Source organism: Rhincodon typus, chromosome 50, assembly GCF_021869965.1.
Source record: "Rhincodon typus isolate 14 chromosome 50, sRhiTyp1.1, whole genome shotgun sequence".
Classification (NCBI taxonomy): domain Eukaryota; kingdom Metazoa; phylum Chordata; class Chondrichthyes; order Orectolobiformes; family Rhincodontidae; genus Rhincodon; species Rhincodon typus.
The window spans coordinates 1,051,635-1,053,402 of NC_063381.1; the positions used below are offsets into that span (position 1 = coordinate 1,051,635).

The window sequence follows — 1,768 nt, forward strand, 5'->3', positions numbered from 1 at the left end:
GGGATGGAGGGGTATTGGACATTGGCCATCGCCCAGTGGGTTTGGGGTTTTTTGAGGTGGGGGGGCTGTTGTTGGGATGATATTGGCCCTCACCCAATCCACCCAGCTCCCGCTTCGTGCCCTGGCAGGTGCCCGGGTGATCATGGCATGCCGGGACCTGGAGAAGGGGGAGTTGGCGGCTGAGCAGCTCCGCGCTACCATGTGCAATGACAACATTGTGGTCTACAAACTGGACCTGGCATCGCTTGACTCCATCCATTGCTTCGCCAAGGAGGTGACGGAGAACGAGGTGAAGATCGACATCCTCATCAACAACGCAGGTCAGTGCCCGGGCACGGGGTGGGGGTGGGGGCGTTTGGAAGCGGGGAGGGCGTGTGGGATGGGGGCGGGGGGGGGAGCGGCACGGGGAGGGTGCGCGGGAGCAGTGTTTGAGGGCCTCCTGTGCCGGTCAGATACGTCTTCACCAATGTCGGGGGCGGGGGCGGGCGCAGTTTCAGGGAGGTGAGAGGTCAATTTGGGCAGGGTGAAGGGTCAACGAAGGGCTGAGACGTCAATGTTTGGGTGAGGTGTCAATGTTGAGGGTGAGGGGTCGGTGTTGAGGGTCAATATTGAGGAGTAGATGGTCAATGTTGGGGAGTGAGGGGTCAATGTTGAGGGTCGGGGGTCAATATTGAGGAGTAGATGGTCAATGTTGAGGAGTGAGGGGTCAATGTTGAGGGTCGGGGTCAATATTGAGGAGTAGATGGTCAATGTTGAGGAGTGAGGGGTCAATGTTGAGGGTCAGGGGTCAATATTGAGGAGTAGATGGTCAATGTTGAGGAGTGAGGGTCAATGTCGAGGGTGAAGGGTCAACGTTGATGTTGAGGGTAGGGAGTCAATGTTGGGAAGTGAGGGCCAACATTGGGGAGAGGGGTCAACGTTGGGGAGAGGGGTCAACGCCTGAGGGTGAAGGGTCAACATTGGGGTGAGGGGTCAACGTTGAGGGGAGAGAGTCAATGTTGGGGTGAGGGGTCAACGTTGGCGAGTGAGGGTCACAGTTGAGGGTGAAGGGTCAACGTTGGGGAATGAGAGGTCAATGTTGAGCGTGAGGGGTCGACGCTGGGGGTCGGGGGTCAATATTGAGGAGTGAGGATCAATGTCGGGGAGCGAGGGGTCAATGCTGGGGGTGAGGGGTCAATTTTGGGGGTAGGAGGTCAATACTGGGGGCAAATCAGCCCGAGAAAGACTGAACATGGAGGGGACATCAGTCACCCTGCACCCCCCCACCCCCCCCCCCCGAAAAAAACCTCGACCTCCCCTCCCACCCACCCTGGGCTAAGCCGCAGGACCAGGGCTCATCGACTACTTGGGGCATCGGACGGGAAGGGGTGGGGGAGGGGCAGCGAGGAAGGAGACCATCGTCTGTCATCAGCACCTGCCCTTTCTCGAACCCCTGCCGCCCCACTGCCCCTCCGCCAACCCTCGCCACCTTTGAAATGCCAACTCTCCCGAAAGTGACCAACCCCATCCCAGCTCCCTCACCCTCACCACCACCCCCCCCCCCCCACCGTAACCTGAAGCGGATGGCCCATCTCATTGTGCTCTCGCAGCTTGTGGGATCTTGCTGTGCGAGGCACAGGCCTTCCCCAAAGCGATGATGGGCCGAAGAGAAAGACAGCTCGAGGGTGGGGGGCGGTGGGGGGCCGTGGGGGGGGCGGGGGTGTGGTGGGCAGTGGGGGGGTCAGTGGGGAGGATCTTCACAAACTCCCTCCCCCCACTCCCCTCTCCT

At 60.5% G+C, this 1,768-nt stretch overlaps 1 protein-coding gene across 1 annotated transcript in view; it reads left to right on the top strand.

Moving 5' to 3' along the window:
- The first annotated feature begins 76 nt into the window (after positions 1 to 76).
- LOC125488113 (retinol dehydrogenase 11-like) overlaps positions 77 to 1,768 on the top strand; it is a 5,220-nt gene continuing 3,528 nt past the window's right edge. The window contains exon 1 of the mRNA XM_048620981.1: positions 77 to 320. Coding sequence (XP_048476938.1) covers positions 77 to 320 — 244 coding nt within the window. The remainder of the gene's footprint in view (positions 321 to 1,768) is intronic.